Source organism: Penicillium robsamsonii, assembly GCF_028829455.1.
Source record: "Penicillium robsamsonii strain IBT 29466 chromosome Unknown utg000003l_segment0_segment0, whole genome shotgun sequence".
In the NCBI taxonomy this organism is placed as follows: Eukaryota; Fungi; Ascomycota; class Eurotiomycetes; order Eurotiales; family Aspergillaceae; genus Penicillium; species Penicillium robsamsonii.
In genome coordinates this window covers 2,965,557-2,980,913 of record NW_026643221.1, presented here as the reverse complement: position 1 = coordinate 2,980,913, position 15,357 = coordinate 2,965,557, and the positions used below count along the sequence as shown (strand labels likewise).

General features: G+C 47.3%; 4 protein-coding genes across 4 annotated transcripts; 1 reads left to right on the top strand and 3 right to left on the bottom strand.

Annotated features, from left to right (window-relative positions):
• Positions 1 to 593: 593 nt before the first annotated feature.
• On the bottom strand, positions 594 to 1,877 carry N7447_005837 (uncharacterized protein; the record flags this gene model as incomplete). Its single annotated transcript, XM_057230099.1, has 1 exon — positions 594 to 1,877. The coding sequence occupies one exon, from the start codon at positions 1,875 to 1,877 to the stop codon at positions 594 to 596; it is 1,284 nt and encodes a 427-aa protein (XP_057085189.1).
• A 1,450-nt stretch (positions 1,878 to 3,327) lies between these two features.
• On the top strand, positions 3,328 to 5,195 carry N7447_005836 (putative MFS transporter; the record flags this gene model as incomplete). Its single annotated transcript, XM_057230098.1, has 4 exons — positions 3,328 to 3,473; positions 3,541 to 3,846; positions 3,929 to 4,523; positions 4,611 to 5,195. The coding sequence occupies 4 exons, from the start codon at positions 3,328 to 3,330 to the stop codon at positions 5,193 to 5,195; spliced, it is 1,632 nt and encodes a 543-aa protein (XP_057085188.1).
• A 717-nt stretch (positions 5,196 to 5,912) lies between these two features.
• glnA (glutamate--ammonia ligase) lies at positions 5,913 to 7,455 on the bottom strand (the record flags this gene model as incomplete). Its single annotated transcript, XM_057230097.1, has 4 exons — positions 5,913 to 6,465; positions 6,529 to 7,033; positions 7,239 to 7,331; positions 7,417 to 7,455. Coding segments are annotated over 4 exons (1,077 nt in total), but the record flags the coding sequence as incomplete, so codon positions are not given.
• A 4,991-nt stretch (positions 7,456 to 12,446) lies between these two features.
• Positions 12,447 to 14,775, bottom strand: N7447_005834 (RNA polymerase II mediator complex middle subunit MED1; the record flags this gene model as incomplete). The annotated part of the gene is made up of 2 exons (XM_057230096.1): positions 12,447 to 13,115; positions 13,162 to 14,775. The coding sequence occupies 2 exons, from the start codon at positions 14,773 to 14,775 to the stop codon at positions 12,447 to 12,449; spliced, it is 2,283 nt and encodes a 760-aa protein (XP_057085186.1).
• Between the last annotated feature and the right edge of the window lie 582 nt (positions 14,776 to 15,357).

Sequence of the window (15,357 nt, the reverse complement as noted above, 5' to 3'; positions counted from 1 at the left end):
AGACATTGGGCATTGATCCTAGGCTGATTTCTCGTTGGTTATGTAGGTATGAAGGGTCTGGAGATGCTCTTGGTTTTAGGGCTTGGCGACCCCCCGTGATAGCGTTGTACTTTATTTGGTTAGACTTGGATGCTCGGTGTTTCTCTGTCGAGAATGAGACTTTGTCTATCTTGTTGGTTCGGATTGAATTAATTTGCTCTATTCGGAAACCCCTCTCGTGGCAAAGCTTGGGCTGTTTTATTGGTGGAGGTTGTGAAGAGGAGAGTTATCTCCCAAATATCCTTTTCTTCATGTCCGTATGACTACATAATACATATTACTAGGAGTGAAACATAAAAACATAAGTAGCATTAAAGTGCATGAGGCTCTGTAGTTAAGCAATTTGTACCTCAGCCAGTCCTAGCACTCAAACTTCCCGATCTTCCATACTAGATCATGCACACCATTATTGTATTTTCCGGCGGGGACTCTGCCGATCTTAGGGTGTTTGGTTGTATTCGACATGGGATCTCTTTTTTCGTTTTGACTTGTGAGTATGAGGTAGATCGAATCCCAAGGAACCGATGGTAGGATCCTGGACCATCTCGCGCATCTCAAGAGTTGGTATCTTCAACAACCTTCTTTCCTTGATCTTCATTGCTTGGTAGTTTCTGCTGCTCATCGACAGTGTCTTTCTTTCCCGGATCTTCCTTGATGGGTAAAGCCTCGTCTTTGAAATTATCCTCCTCTTTCCGATCGTCCTTGGTGAAAAGTAGGTCTTGCTGGTCATCGTCGTTTTCCTTCTTTCCTAAATCTTCCTTTGTGGGTAACTCCTGATTATCCTTGATGTTCTTTCCCTGCGCGATAAAATGGCCCTCTGCGGCCTTCCAGGCCTTCAGAAATGCAGCTCTCCTAGCTACATAGAATTTCTTCTCCGTTTCAGAGCCTGAATCGTCCGAATCCGACGCATTGCACATGGTAGAATACTTGTCCATCTCACAAATCGAGCGAGCCTTGTTGGTCTCCGTGGGCTTTTGCTGCACGGCCCGATGATTGATAGTCTCGTTGGTGGCAGTTGAAGCTTCATTTGTCCTGCTTATCTTTTTGGCCTCTTGAACAACATACGGACACTCGACCGGAGGATTCAAGTTCCTCTTGTCCATCACATCAACTCTTGTTTCACCCTTGGGAGTCGTCTCAGCACTGCCTCTTTCCGGAGAATTGGGCGGGACCGCCAAATTTCTCAAATAGTATTTCTGGCCATTACTGGTGGTCCAACTTCCTCTGATTTTGCGATTCCGGGTAGGAGCATTGATCGAGCTCCACTTGTCTTGCTTTTCGGGGGTTTCCGGACTCTCAATCGGACGCTTGAAGTTTCTCTCGTCAATCAAACCAATTCTTGCTTTGTCCTTGGGACTCGTCTCAGTACTGCCTCTGTCCGGCGAATTTGGCAGAACCATCAAATCCCCCGAATAGTACTTTCTGTCGGTAGTGCGGGTTCCACTTCGACCTCCAACTTGACTAGGATCCTCGCTAGGAATTTTGACTGGGCTCGACTTGTTTTGGTTATCGATGGTTTGCGCGGCAAATCTTACTCCCTTGGACCGCTCGGCTTCTTCTTCTTCTGACTTGTCGCCATGCCAGATTGGAGACTCTTTGTGCATGCTCTCATTAGAGCGGACGGATGAAAGGTCGAAAGGCCTGTCAGTTTGGGGATCTGTCACAATTTCTTCCCCTGTGGTGGTAATGAAGGAGACGGATGAATGGTCTAAGCGCCCTTCGGTTCGGAGACCGGTCACAATTGGTTCGCGCAGTCTGTCAACTGGGCGCTTAGAGCAAACGACGCAACGTATGTCAGCTCGCGGGTTTCTCACGATTCCCGCGGCGTTTGAAGACATTGTGAGTGGATAAAGGATGTAGGAGGCTTTAGGTGGGACTGTAGTTGCAGATGACTAGATGGTCACCGTAGGAGTGCTTAATATGAGTGGTGTCGGGCACACCAGTCTAGGTGGTTGCTGAGACTTAGACGGCTGACGTGTTGAGAAATGTATCGGAACAAGCTCACTGATGGAACTGGAGAAGGAATTAGTATCGACACGATATTGGAGCTAGAGATCAAATAGACAAAGATTGTTGAAAGAAAACAGGCAGACAAGCAGAGAGGTGACTATAGATGGACGTGTCAATGTAGTGGAGGTGACAATTCCAGGTAAACAAGAGGAAAGGGTGGCAAATACCTAGACCGCTGGGCTCAGGCTTTTAAACAAGCGTTTGCAGGAGACATGGTATTAGCTTTCATATGAAAGATGAGAGGTAACAGTAGATGAAAAGGCGAAGTGAAGGACACAAAGCAAATGGACGTTGTGATGACCTAATATGACAACTACGCAGCGCAGTTTGTAGGTAAATGGACAACATATATGCCCTCTTTTGGCTTTTGCCTTATGTCTCTTGCCTTTGGAATATCAGATATACCACCCACAGCCTTAGGCATCAAGTTCTATAGACATACACGCTCTTCTGGTATAGCACACTATTAGCTATCACTGTCCCTTGATCCAACCCTAGCTCTTGCGCATATCTGCATATTTCATCTTTTGACGTGTACATCGAGCCCTAACACCCGATTTGGATGTTCGATAGACCACGTGATATCCTCGAGACCGGTAAGCAAGATGATAATGAGAATATATAAAATAGAGAACTCGAGTTTTAAGAATTGCAATTGTAGGAGTAGTTCTCATTTCTTGGCATAGTATTTCGACTTGGATATGGGCATATGGTATTGCCCAATGGTCTATAGCGTCACGGCTTCTAATACTGACAGCTCTGCAAAGAACCAGATCTAAAATAATAATATAGAGATGAAAATACAACGTATACACACGAAGACCCAAAGGTAATAATAGCCTCGGGAAAAAAAGATTAAGGTTATCCTCGGTGAAGAGCTTGTTGGGGAAAAAAGACCGAAGGATTTTCACTCAACCTCTTAATCTCAACCTCAACAGGGAGGATTTTAATGCTTGAGCCTATGAGTCATGCGATTCGGTGTATAACTTTGGACTATAAAAATCTTTTGTATCGGAGACTTTTAAAGTGTTTTTCTCCGCCAAGCTCCACCCCTCCCTTTATCAGATCCGCAAACGGATTCTTTTCTTCGGGCATCAACGGACCTCAAGGTATGTTTACTCCTTGACCTCGGTAAAGGATTTAACATTATTGAAAATCAAACTATACATGAATTGTACTAACTCGAAATCCACAGAACTCAAGTGGCACTGCTTTTAGCCAGCTTTGGTACAGTCAATTGATTGCCCGCAAAGAACATCTACACACATATAATAAAAGATGTCCGAACATCAACATGCCTCTGTCAGTGTTGACAAGCATCCTGTCTCCGATACTATCTCCGAGCAACCAGCGGCCCCTCAGAGCCAAACGTCCTTAGACGAAGTCGAAGACCACAGCGTGGCCAACATCGAACGAATCTACAGGTGAATCGCATCCCCAAGGAAAATTCCATGTCAACAATTGATGTCATAATCTAACATCTAAACGCAGAAAACTGGACCGTCGCATCATCTCCGCATTCTGGGTCCTCTACTTCCTCTGTTCAGCCATCCGCTCGAACGTAGGCCTAGCACAGACAATGAACACAGACACCGGCCACGACCTGGCAAGCGTGCTCAATATATCCCGACACCAGATCTCAACCGCTCTAGCCCTCTTCTACGTGTGTTATGTGATCTTCGATCTCCCCCTCAAACCTAATCATGACCCGTTTAAGCCCCCACGTCTGGATGAGCCGCATCGTGATCAGCGTGGGCTTAATCGGCAGTTGTCTCGCCGCAATGAAGGCAGCATGGAGTTTCTAGTACGCACCTCACCAAACCCCCCATCCTTATCTCTATCCTATATCATATCTTGTTCTTGTATCTGACAACCCCAGTCTTCTCCGCCTCCTCCTCGGTATCGTCACAGCGGGCATGTGGCCCGGTATGACATATTATCTAACCCTCTTTTACCCGCCCTCCCGTATCGGTAAAAGGATTGGCCAGTACTTCACAGCCTCCCAAGTCTCCGCCGCAGTCGTCGGCCTCGTCTCCGCCGGCTTCCAAAAAATGGACGGCGCCCACGGCCTCGTCGGCTTCCAATGGATGTTCCTAATCTACGGAGTCATCACTGTAGCCCTGGGCTTCACCCTGTTATGGTGGTTACCAGACAGACCGACGCCGCCAGGCGAACCCGCGCCGAAACGCGCTCGGATGATGCGCTGGGTGCCTGCCACCCCGCCCGCGCTGAAGGGAGCCGATGCCGTCGTGCATTATCATGACCTGAAGCGTGTTTATCACTCGACTGCATGGACGCTGCGGGATCTGCTTGCGGTGTTTTTGGACTGGAGACTTTATCCGTTGTTGGTCATGTATTTTGGTGTTGTGGGTGTTGGGATTGGCGTGCAATTGTATGCGAACTTGATCATCAAGGCTATTGATCCGACTTTGAGTGATGTTTCTTTGAGTTTGTTGACGGCTCCGATTTGGATTGTATGTTTCCCCCTCCCCTCCGGTCTTTTTCTTTGCCCCCTTCCTCATATTTCTCGTCCTCTTTCATCATCCGCTAACACGTCACAGATGGACCTAATCGCCATCCTCCTCATAACCCCCCTCTCAGACCGCTTCCACCGCCACCGCGCAATCTTCTTCTCAATCCCCGTCCTCCTCCAAATCCTCGGCCTCCTCCTAACAAGCTACGCTGGCACAGACGCAAACCCCTGGCCCCGCTACGGCGGTCTTCTAATCGTCGGATTCGGACTCGGCCCAACAGTCCCAATAACAATGACCTGGACAACGGAAATATTCCAGCCCCGACACGGCGAGCTGGGCGTAGCTGCTGCGTCGGCCGTTGTCTCCGGACTCGGTAATCTGGGCAGTATCCTCACGACGTATGCGCTGTATTCCGGGTGGGAGAGTGACTACGAGGCCCCGGGCCGCGAGAAATACAGGAAGAGTAACCTTGTCATGATCGGGATTCTGGCGGCGAGTATTCTCTCTGCTGCGCTTATGGAGGGTATGTTAAGATTCGTTGATGGACGGTATTCGGGAGATGATGAGGCGGTTGACGGGGCTGCGAGACGGGAGGTGCGGCAGCGTGGGCTGCATGGGTTGGGGGCTGGTGTTACGCGTTGGTTGAAACGTGGGAAGTTGGCTTCTGCGTAGACTTGTATGTGTGTGGATGTGGCCGTGGTTCGACGGTAAAAGTTATTATATTTCTCTAATTTTGTTGCTTGTGTTGCTGTGTGGACTTTTATAGAACGATAGAAGGGAACGAATACGACCTAATTCCGGGCATGGCTTTTGGAGAATATCATGTTGAAGGCAAAACTAGTCAATTGAATGAAGTATTCTAGATCTATGCTAGAGGTTCGTGTTCGGCTATTTGAGACTGTCATACACTTCCTCTATAAAGGGGAAGATGCTGGAATGTCACACTAGATTGAGTTCAAGATCCTTGTTCCACGATCTGGGATACCCGATCTAAATAAGACCGATGACCAAAGGTGGACTTCGAAAAAGTACAAGAGCTCAATTGTTAAATGTGAACTCAGGTATGAAAATTACTCCGAGCAAAAAGAAGGTCAGTGCAAAATGTTGGAACTTGGTATTAATTGTCGATTCTCCAGAGGAACGATATCAAAATGATATCTCTCGATAAACGATGGTGTGGTTTTCCCATCCATGAATATTCTATGCTATTGTACGTATCACATTACCCAATGAAGGGTAGTCGAGAGAAACAGAAAAAAGTTAAAAAAAAAAGGTGCGGCTGGTGCAACGAGGGAGGGCCAGCAGGAACGCAATATAGGCGGACACTGGTACCGGGAGAAAGAAAGGATAGAACATGAGAAGAAAGACAGGAAGAGGAAGAGAGAAAAAAGACAGATCAGAGCATCTATAGGGGCTCCCTCACGCAGTCAGGCCGCTCTGGTCCGACTCCCAGGTTGACGCCGAGGGTATCGGAGCGCTAAGACCAAATGATTCCTATCCATTTAGAGGCCACCACACATAGTCTCAACGATGATACCAGTGATCTGGTAGGGATCAGCGTTCGACGCGGGGCGACGATCCTCAAAGTAACCCTTGCCGTCCTTGGCACACTGGCGGGGGATACGGATGGAGCCACCACGGTCGGCAACACCGTAAGAGAACTTATCGATGTTACCGGTCTCGTGGCGACCGGTGAGACGCTCCTCGTTACCCTCACCGTAGACGGCGATGTGCTCAACGTGGCGGGCCTCGAACTTCTTCATGGCGGCCTCAATAACCTTCATACCACCCTCGGCACGAGTGGCGTTGGTGGAAACGTTGGAGTGAAGTCCGGCACCGTTCCACTCACCCTTAATGGGCTTGGGCTCGAAGGAGATACGGACACCGAACTCCTCGGCGACACGGTGGAGAAGGAAACGGGACATCCAGAGGTGATCACCCACTGAAGGATGGTTAGTAGATATTCAATTACTGTCAGAGATTTGTAGGGATTTATAAAACTTACTATCGATACCGGGGCAGGGGCCGACCTGGTACTCCCACTGGGAAGGCATGACCTCAGCGTTGATACCGGAGATGTTGATACCGGCGTACAAGCAGGCACGGTAGTGAGCCTCGACGATATCACGGCAGTAGACCTTGCCGGTACCGACACCGCAGTAGTAGGGACCCTGGGCACCGGGGAAACCGCCACGGGGCCAGCCGTAAGGCCATCCGTCAGTACCGAGGAGAGTGTACTCCTGCTCCAGACCGAACCAGAAGCCCTCACTGGCGTTGGTCTCCATCAGGCGGTTGGCTTCGTGACGGTAGTTGAACTTGTTGGGGCTTCCATCGGCATCCCAGGTCTCGCAGAGGACGAGGATGTTGTCACCTTGGCGGAAGGGATCGGGGTAGTAAGCGACGGGGCGAAGGTAGACATCGGAGTTGTCACCGGGGGCCTGGTTGGTGGAGGAACCGTCAAAGTTCCATTCAGGAAGCTCATCAACACTTGTGACGGGCTTGAAGAGAGTCTGTTGAAACAATTCAGGTTAGTCGAGTTGTTCCCGAGGAGCGCTATCTCACGTGACGGCGGGTGGCTGCGTCTCATGCTAAATCAAGAATCCCCGTGCACAGGGCTTATCGAAGCCCGAGAGAGAATCCCAGATAAGAACATGCAACCGAGTCCACATTGTGTATAGTCCCAGATAAGAAACCGGAATTTGAGATGAGTCATACCTTTGTCTTGGAGCGAGTGCCACCGGTGGAATCAATCCAAACGTATTCAGCCTGAACGCGACCACGCTGGTCAAGGTTCATGTACTTCATGAGCTGTTTCCCATGTCAAGTCAGTATATGTCATTCCTCACTGGCTCTAAGGCCATTGTGGAAATCCAAATCAAAGAATCAAACGCACATTCCCCGTGTTGGAGACGACAGTTGCAGATTCAGACGCCTGTAGAGAGAGGTTAGATCCGGTTTCACATAGAGAAGAAATGACTCTTACCATAATGAATATGGGTATGTGTGTAGGGTTCAGAAATTTAAAGCAAGCAATTAAGCAAGTATTGGTAGAGAGTCCCGAAGGATACGGAAGTGTGTAAAAGCAAGTAGAATATGGAATGAGAAAATCCAAAGGAGAAGAGATGAGTTTTAAAGATGTGGAGGGGCAAGGGAGGGATGATAACCTTTGGAAAAAAGAATTTAAATTTAGTCACTGACTTTCTAGTTTGGGAATTTTTCTTTTTTTTAATTTTTAATTTTATTGAGAAAATCAGGAAGGCGCGGTTCAGCCACTCCCTAAATAGGTTAAGCGTTGTATTATAACAGTAAAGCGGTGGCCCAATACACGGTACCGAGAAAGTACCTCATACATTTGCGCGTAGCCGGCAAATCATCTCCTGAATCCGGTTGTCGTTGGGGGAACAGAGAAAAAGCCTCATCTATTTTCGTGTAAATCTTTCCCAATATAATACTTTTTAATGCCTCAACATCAAAATAGAACATTGACTATATCAAAAGGACCTTTTTTATTTTTCTTTCATAGCCGAGGGGAACGCGTTAACCTGTGAGATTGAAGTTTCAACTTTCAACCGAATTCAACGCCACTTTTACTAACTTCCACCGGGTGTCATCATCGTCGTATCATCCAGACTTCGCCGGTCCTTGCCGAGATATCTCCTCTGATACTTTTGATTTGTTATATTCGAAATCTAGATGCAAACTAACACTGTATTCGTTTCCCCTTTTTGTATTCCGTACTGTTGTACTCCGTGCATAGCTCTTCTCCAGACTTTCACCTCCGCATCAAAGATGTCTACACACAGCTCTCCCGCCACCCGAACCGGTCAAATTTCCGTGCTGACTGACGATAGCCCTAACTGGGGCCCAATCAGCAGTCTAGCCTTGTAATAAAAATGAAAGTAACATGTGTAATCCTCCTCCCGTTGGACCGATAAGATATATAAAAGTAGTATTACAGGGTGTAGGTAGAGCCGAATATAGCGTATGGCCTTCCCAGATCTGGTATCCTTATCCTGCGGCATTCTCTCCGAACTATGTAGATTCCTCTTATCCGGAAATTCATGAGATACACATCTTCCCAGATTCGAATGGAAAAATTCATATAGGAATACTGCAAGATAGTCGATACGTTGGTAATGCTTCTTAGCAACCAGCGCCAGGACCCCTGGACCGAGCGCATATCAGCTGCAAATCCCGCAAGTGCCTAGGGTAAAGAAGTCCAGAAGAACGGAAAAAGCAATGTAAATTCTAGATCCCTTTTCTGTCCGCTAGATTGTAATCTATTATACGCATTACAATTTTTATCACGCGCGCGTCGCGAGAATCAAAACGGTACACCATACAACGCGAACGGCTAAGGACTCCGCGGTTCCTGAGATCCTCGGAGCTATGGCCAAATGACAATAGCGCGATTCGTTATCGCATGGCATGTCAGCTGGCTAGAACTTCCTAAGTATCTGTACTTTTTATACGCGCTAGATTGTAGATGTTCCTGCAGGATAGACAGGTACCCACAGTATGTATGTACTTATCACGCGAGCCGGACCGGTATAGAGTACATCCGCTATACCTCTGTAATACCAAGGTCCGCACAAACTCCATCAACTGGAGAAGCCAGCCACGCCGCGACTGGGATCGATCAAGTCATAGCCGGTCCAGTGGGGTAGACCGTGGCAAAACGTTCTCGAAACCCCCGTCGATTCATCACCAGACCAATCAGACCCATTTTACTAGGACCGCCCCGACACCGGCCATGGATAAGAGAATTAAGGCAGTATTACAGGTCGACAAGGGATTTCACTTATTCATATGTGTGATTTCAATTATGTACTGTAAGAGTCAGGGTTGATTTTCTTGCTTTCTTAGGTAAGAGCCCTCAACCCGAAGGTTTAATATTCTTATATGGGGGTGCACAGAAAATATGCATCTCGGGAGATTTAGATCAGGGATTCTCCAAGTTAAAGTGGCGACAAGATCTCCTTCCCCCGTATTTTGTTCTTCGGCAAATGGAAGACTGGCAAATGTCGGAAGTTTCAGGAAAGGCGAGTGGCTGAGGTTCCGATCTTCAGCCCTGTCTAAGATCATTTCTCCAGGTTTTGGTATAATTTTAGTGCAATACCAACCCATCTAGCTTAGAGTCATATTATATTTAAATCTGAATACAATGTCCGTACATGTCTAGTTTGCCTCTGCAGGTATATTAATAGCTTGAGACATCTAGATCCCGGCTTAGTCAACCGGCCCAGTCCGGGGGCTATGCGGTGGCACGGAGGACTGCCCAGCTGTGTACCAGTATGTGTACCAAGTACATTGTGCAAGGAGTGCCTCCATACATAGTGAATGAAATGCATCCAAGGTATGCAAATGAGAGATATAATTCGTGCATATAGAGAAATAATACTCCGTGTGAATTCATGTGAATCAAATATCAAACCCCTATAGATCGACATTTCTTATCGTGTCCCTCTCATTGGCCCTTAATGCCAAGTGACAAACCACGCTGACTAGAATATCGCACATTCAACTGATATTCGCGTAATTCCTTTCTCCTTATTTGCCAAATCAATTTAAATCAGGTCATCTGTTCCAAATCTTACTGGGATTAGCCGAATTCCCCTAACCACATACATATTTTGAGGGTTTTATAGGAAAACTATGCTGCTAAATGCCTCATCGGAATGTTCAAAAGCGGAACTAAGGGCGGAACATGACACATGGTTATACCAGTTGGATCTTCAGGCTCCAAAATATTGTTTCCGATACAGATCACCAGCCTGTTTGGGATAGAGTGGTCTCCATGCCAAGACTTTGTACTGACGGACTTCCTGCCCAGCCTGTAACGTCGTTTATTCAGATCCCAAAGAACTTGCTGCCGAAATCCACCTATGACTCAAAATGATGGCAAATATTACATATACTTTCTTGGGGGGGATAAATGGAATGGATAGAAAAGTTGGTTCCTTGTTCTAGCTCGCCAAGGACTATGACATAGGTAGATCCGTCTAACTGGGGCTATTGTAAAAGCCTCAAAAGCGCCCATTTACGGTTAATCACACGAATGATCGGTGCTAAGCCCTCACTCCTTCATGTGACTTCAATTTCGAATAATGCCTCAGCCAATAAATGGTACTGGCATGGTATCCCTTGCACCTGGCAGATCTGTTCACCGGGTAAATTGAGATCTAATGCCTCATCTACAATCCTAGTCCAAATTATATATCTAGATCTGCTACCGATTTAGGAAAACAAAGTGATATGTCTATAATAATGTTTTCTATTGACGCCCAACTCTATTAAAATGCAGATCCAACCCCAGAACTGATCCATCTAGGCATCTTGGTATTCACCCTAACCATTCAACGTCGATCTAACCCTGTTTGCGCCTGATCTATGTTCCAAGTAGCACTCTCGGTAGGCCTCGGAAGGTGTGAAGCCAAAAGTGACGCACCATGTCGGCACGGTCCCACCACCCCGCATCATGTTTGGGCCTAGACTTATCTGATCGACTCTGAAACCGTCACATCTTAGGTACACCTACCTGCATATGCGTCCATATGAGAAATCCGAGATCCTTTCAAAGGTAGAAGAGTAAAATAATGTGCTGCATTAAAACATAGAATGTGGAATGCGCTAAGCTAATACATGTAGTTCACAAGCATGAGGCATTATGTGTTCAAAGAAAGACCACTGCACCTTCATCTCTTCAAGCAAATATCAAACGGCATCTGGGTACTATGTTTTATTGGCATTTGCTATCTACCTGGAGAATATAAATACCTTCTCGTCTTTCACACATACTCTCTTCTGATAATATTTTTCTGGTCATCTCGGTATCTTCAATATGAACTACATACTCCTTTATTTTTATATACATATTCATATCTCGTAACCTTGGCAGCGATGGAATGGTGGGTAGTTGGGTATGCATATGGAGGCAAAACCGGTCTCCTATTCGATTCTCTGAATGTACGGGCAAGGACCAAGAACTTCAAAAGGTTTTACACAGACGATTCGAGGAAGCCTCAACGCGACTTTGTTCAAAAGATCTGGACAAACATGTGGGCGACGGTAGGGATCTGAGAAAAGATGCGTTCGATGAAATCTCCAAGAGCGTTATTCTCAAGCCCTTCCCCGGGATAATGGTGTCCTCTATGGAAGAAAAGAAAGAACTTCTAAGCGCGGCGAACCACACCATCCTCCCTGGGACTCTGTCGATCAGGAACCTAACAGGATCTTACCTTACATGACTAGCGCTGGCCAGCTCGAGGCTACTTCACCTATTGATGACGCTTCTATATGGGTTCCTCCTGGTGCATGATACCCAATTAAGAACAAGTGTTCCGGGTTTTGTTCGAATTCATGGCTCCCAAAACAGGCAGATGGCTGTTCTTATCTGTTCGTGGGAAGGCAAAAGGGAAAGCTATGCTACTTCTCAGTACCTAGTGGTAGGGTCATGATGACCCTCTCTATCCCGGTTTATATACAGAGCTAGAAAGCGTTTGTAATATTGTGTAAGTTTCAACTTATTTAAGGAATCAATGATAATGTTGATATATATATATATATATATATATATATCACTGGTCACATTGCGTAATCTAGTATTTGATTGAGATTATCTAGAATCTAGATATCTAGGTCTCAATCAAGTAGAACTGGTGACAGAGTAGCCAATCAGTAGCCAATGGATTCTGGCAAAACAACCCTGGAGTAGCTTGGATGGTGGACTTGCCATGAGCGCCAACTGCTACTTCAGCTAGCAAGGTCTCACACCAGCCACAGTGTAAATTACGGCTCATGTACGACTGCACCTTAGAGGTTTGCAAGTCAATGTCAAGCATGAGCTATGAGCAATTGGGAGACGAGGAATTGCCTTGGTCTGTGAATACAAGAATGAATATTGTATCTTAGTGCCACTGGATCTCACCCATTGCCAGCCCGCTGTTGCATCCAACGTAATACCCACTCAACCAAGATGCTCAAGTCTTGCGAGACTTCGAGCACTCTGGCAATCTTCTTTTGTACATCTTGGAGGCCTGGATCAAGGTTATCCATCCCTTGCATTTCAGTGTCGCCACCTGTTTCACCATCCACTAACCCAGCAGTATCCACAACTGAGATATGGCCGTTCAGCCCGACTTCAAAGCAAATAGCAATTTGTCTGGGAGTTTGAATGGATCGAGCGGTTCCAGGGCTTTTGTTGTAGTTCCTCTGGTCTGTGATGAGTAACATGAGAGCAGGCGCTTGGCCGAGTTGAATACGCAATGTCACGTCGACTTTTACGTCGTCCACGGACAGTTGATTGGGACTCTTTCCTCCACTGGAGGGGGTTGAAATTTCAACTCCAGAGTCAGTCTTGTTACCATCCGAGCTACTCAGACCCAGCAGCAGGTTCAACCTCTCCTCGTTAGGATCATCGTTGTTCAAGATTATGGGCCCGTCGTGGCCAGCGAAGAGGTCTGGGGTCTGGATAGGAGGGACGCGGCTATTTTGGGGGGTTGCATTTGGAGACTCGGTTGCGTTGGCCTGGTCCTTGGAGGGATGGAACGTCTTCCGAATCAAATTGGCTAACACGGCATATTGCCGGAAGATCTAAACCGGGTTAGTCAAAGACAATGTCAGACGAAAAGACACATACCGGAAGGATATCTGCGAGCTGTCGGGGGTGCGAGAAGGGTAGGTCACGGATGGTGCAACCGGTAATGGACTCAAAGGACTGGAAAGCATAGCTATGTTGTTTCGTATATTGCTCGCCCTTTGAGTCAACAGCATGCACTGACATCCTGCGCTTTCTACGGCCAATTTGAGGGGATGAAACCGGTGACCCCAACGGTGAAGGTTCCGAGACCAACAACGCATCGTACGTGATCATCTTAAACTCCTGTGGTAGCTGCATACCCAGCTGACGATAAATCTCGGAGGCTGCAAGAATGGGAACATCGAGTGCAGGCTCCAGTCTACCGACGAACCGGCGGTTGGGCGGCGAGGATTCCAGCATGCTAGAGTCCAACGCCATGGGGTCATGGTTGCCATGGGTCAACCGCATGGTCTGCGGAGGATCAAGCCAGTTCACAGACCCAGCGGCACCATTTGACGGAAGCAATTCAGTGCTTTCGCCTGCAGTAAAAGCTTCATTCCCAACCCATTCCTTCGAAATACGCAGTGACGGATAACCCTCTTCACATTCAATCATGACAGTCCATGATCTGTTTTGGTCATCCAACTCGGCCTTTGAGTTTTGATCATGTTGCGGGTCAGTCTCCATGTCATCCGGAGATTGTAGGCTCTGCTTCGCATCCAGGACTTTGGCCTGTTCAACCCAATATTCCAAGCCGAGCCCGATTCGAGTCCCCTTATGCATGGTGGGACGTCCGAGGACACCAGCACAAAGATGCTGATACTCGCCGCCGTGCTTCCCATTCTTGCTTTCTTCCACCCAGATCCGTCTGAAGTTCTCTTCAAGATTCTCCAAGGCCTCGAAGCAATTGACCTCTTGGCTGAGTTTGTCTAGCTTTGCAAGCCATCGTAAATTTTCATGGAACTCTTGGAGCGGCCTCCATTTCCCACGTTCGGCGTCTTCCGGGGACTGGGCGAGGGTACGTTTCAAGACCGCTGTAGCTTCCTCGCGCCGCACACCTTCCGTGTATTCAGGCGTGGCATATCGTAGACTGACATCTTTGACGACATCCTGGCCAGGGTAAAAATCGATCTCAAGATCAACGAAGTTACCAGCGATGTTGAGATTATCGTCCTGCCAAATGGACTCGAAATCTTCGAGTCGACTCAGCCGTTCCACGCTTTCACGTGAAACTCCTCTACCAGAGACCCGCGCTCGCAGAAGCTGAACGACCTCCTCGACGCGATGTCTTTGCTCCTGGTCGTTGTCTCGTGCGACTCCGAGCTTGATTCCCTGCATCCCGAGGTTTTGCATGTCGCTCTCGTTCATGCCCGCACCAATAAGACCATCATGCACTGCAGGAGAAGGACTGATCCCAGTATACCCACCAAGCGCTAACAGAGCGGAGGGCGAGCTGAAATTCACAGTGTCGTCGACCCCACTGGGAACGGCAAGAGGGGTGGCGTATTGATGGGACGAGACGCTCGTGTGATGCGCATGGGCAGGTCCCAAGGCTGTCGGTGTTCTCATTGAAGGCGATTTATGGGCAAGAGATCGAGATAGAGGAGCGGAGGATGGGTGGGGAGAGGAGAGATGAGTTGGCGTTGCGCCAGGTTTTGCTTGGGGGGTCGCCATGGTAAAATGAAGGGAATGGTCAGAGAAAAGTGTGAAGAGTAATTGAAGATTAGATATAGTCAAATCTGTCCAAAAAATTGGGTATCATAAGAAGTATTGAAGCACAGAACGCAAGGAAGCCGGGTATCTTTGAATGCGACTCAATTCTCACCGGCGCAAGTGCGAATTTGGTGGATGCACGAGGGAGGAACTGTCAAATAATTGTACAGATCAAATATCATGACGCATCTGAAGCTCCCCCGTTAACCATGAACACTGTAATTAACAAGCACGATTCGTTTTCCAAAGAACATTCCAAACAGACAGCTCCGTCAAAAGAAACACATCACGTGTGTTTGCACTGTTTGTTTTAATCGTCATGGCCCATTTCTGAAGGAATTATACTAGTACTTTTTTTTATTTAGGATTCACATCGAGAAATAAGTGTATCGCCTTCTCTTCCCCAAATAATATATAGCAATTCATATCGTGTTCCTTACATCGTTATTATAACCCTAGTAATAAAGGGATAGAGAACCAGAAAATCTACCCCTACTAGAGCTAGCGGATGATGACGAATAAGAGGTCGAAGAAATTAAAGAC